General features: G+C 47.8%; 2 protein-coding genes across 7 annotated transcripts in view; one reads left to right on the top strand and one right to left on the bottom strand.

Moving 5' to 3' along the window:
- The window catches only part of LOC104133400 (ceramide-1-phosphate transfer protein), a 1483-nt gene extending 1199 nt beyond the window's left edge, over positions 1-284 (bottom strand). Inside the window, exon 1 of the mRNA XM_009646794.1 lies at positions 193-284. Coding sequence (XP_009645089.1) covers positions 193-284 — 92 coding nt within the window. The remainder of the gene's footprint in view (positions 1-192) is intronic.
- INTS11 (integrator complex subunit 11) overlaps positions 71-1659 on the top strand; it is a 14986-nt gene continuing 13397 nt past the window's right edge. For 4 of the 6 annotated variants that reach the window (XM_035902125.1, XM_035902127.1, XM_035902126.1 and 1 more), the window contains exons 1-2: positions 72-339; positions 1289-1386. In XM_035902125.1, the coding sequence (XP_035758018.1) occupies positions 312-339; positions 1289-1386 (126 nt within the window). In that variant the 5' untranslated portion in view covers positions 72-311. Of the gene's footprint in view, positions 340-1288; positions 1387-1659 lie in introns of all 6 variants that reach the window. The other 2 variants (XM_035902123.1, XM_009646765.2) reach the window with 2 other exon arrangements.

Genomic DNA, 1659 nt, shown 5'->3' with positions numbered 1-1659 from the left:
GGCTGTGAGCAACCTGATGTGGTTAAAGGTGTCCCTGCTCCCTGCAGGGGGGTTGGGCTGGGTGACCTCTGGGGGTCCCTTCCAACCCAAAACATTCTATGATTCTGTGATTCTGTGATCCGCACGCTGACCTGACCTGTGTTTTCTGGCTGCCTTCCCTCTAGGAAGAAGTTGGGCCTCTGCTGAAGATACTGAAAAGTAACGGCAATGGCGGCTGCAAGAACGGCTAAACCTTCTCTTCGTTTCGTGGCCCCAGTTAGACTGTGTCTGAAATAATTTACCATACAGTTTGAGATTTAGAGTTTGTTAAAATGCCTGAAATAAAAGTCACTCCCTTGGGTAAGTCCGGTCTAAAATCATCCTGAAATAGGAACACTGAAAAGTTTGGGGTTTAGAATCTGAAGCCATGCTCGTTAGTCAGCTGGAGGCACATGTGCCTTTCTGTGCCACGAAAACCGCGTATGGTGGAATACTGCAGTGCCGGTAACAGTTGTGCAGCATCCTGACCTGGGTCCTGTCAGGATGTCACTGTCCTCCTGTCTTTCCAGCAAGTAAGACTTGACCAGTCTGACAGCTCCATTTTGATTACAGGATTCTTTAATGCGTTCTGTATTGTTGTAGTGCACTGTAGTGCTGTACAGTATAGGTAATTAGGTCACTTAACATCACTAAAAATCCAAAGGAAGCAAATTTTTCACCTTCTGTTGTTTTTTGTTTGTTGTTTTTTTTTTTTTTTTAATGGGTTGCAGAGAGATGTATTTCTGTACTGAAAGGGCAGAGGATGTGCTGAGCAGAACTGCTGCATCCTGATGATAGTTTTCTGGCTGGGAATGAACTTAATTGGAGCTTAATGAAAGTCTGTGCTTTCACTGAGAGGCAGAGTACTTGGGGAGGTGCAGAGCCCTGGGAACTTTGAGTTCCATGCTAATCCTTTCCAGATAAGAGATTATTTTGCTCTTACTTGAAATTGTGTAGCTGCACAGCAGCGGGCAGAGAACAAGCATGCCCCGCATGTAAACTGCTGCTGGGTTTGGACGCAGTGCGCTGTATTTACGGCAGTTTTGCAACTGCAGGTGGAAGGCCCTCTCGTAAGCTCAGGGGATGGGGTCACTCTGTTCGCGTTTGCTTGTCCTCCAACAGAGCTGCTTGCTTGGAAGAAAGGGCATAGTCTTTCCCTGCATCAGGAAATGGCTAGGAAGTTTGTACCGACCTTTAAATGCTCCTCTTTCAAAGTGACTGTAAATATTCCTGGAGATGTCTTACTCACCTTTCTTTTGCTTGCGTCCAGGAGCTGGCCAGGATGTGGGGCGCAGCTGTATCCTTGTGTCTATTGCTGGGAAAAACGTGATGCTTGACTGTGGGATGCACATGGGCTACAACGATGATGTGAGTATAGTGGGGGAAGCCTGAATGTCCTGCAGAGACGCTTTCACAGTGCCTGGCGTTTGCCAGCAGGGCTCCTGGTCATTGTCCTGCTCTGTTCCCTTTTATCTGAACGTTGCCTGACTCTCTACTTACCTGACATACGGGTGATACCAGCTAGGTGTGTGTTATTGGGCACATGTATCAGCCACTGCCGGAGCTGGATTACAGCAGAGAATGAACTCCTGCTGCCCCTTCAGAGTCTTGCCTTCCTGTGCAAGAGGTACATCCCCTCAG

Source organism: Egretta garzetta, unplaced genomic scaffold (genome assembly GCF_000687185.1).
Source record: "Egretta garzetta isolate BGI_Z169 unplaced genomic scaffold, ASM68718v1 scaffold29, whole genome shotgun sequence".
Classification (NCBI taxonomy): domain Eukaryota; kingdom Metazoa; phylum Chordata; class Aves; order Pelecaniformes; family Ardeidae; genus Egretta; species Egretta garzetta.
The sequence above is the reverse complement of the archived record's forward strand: the minus strand, read 5'-3'. Positions and strand labels throughout refer to the sequence as shown.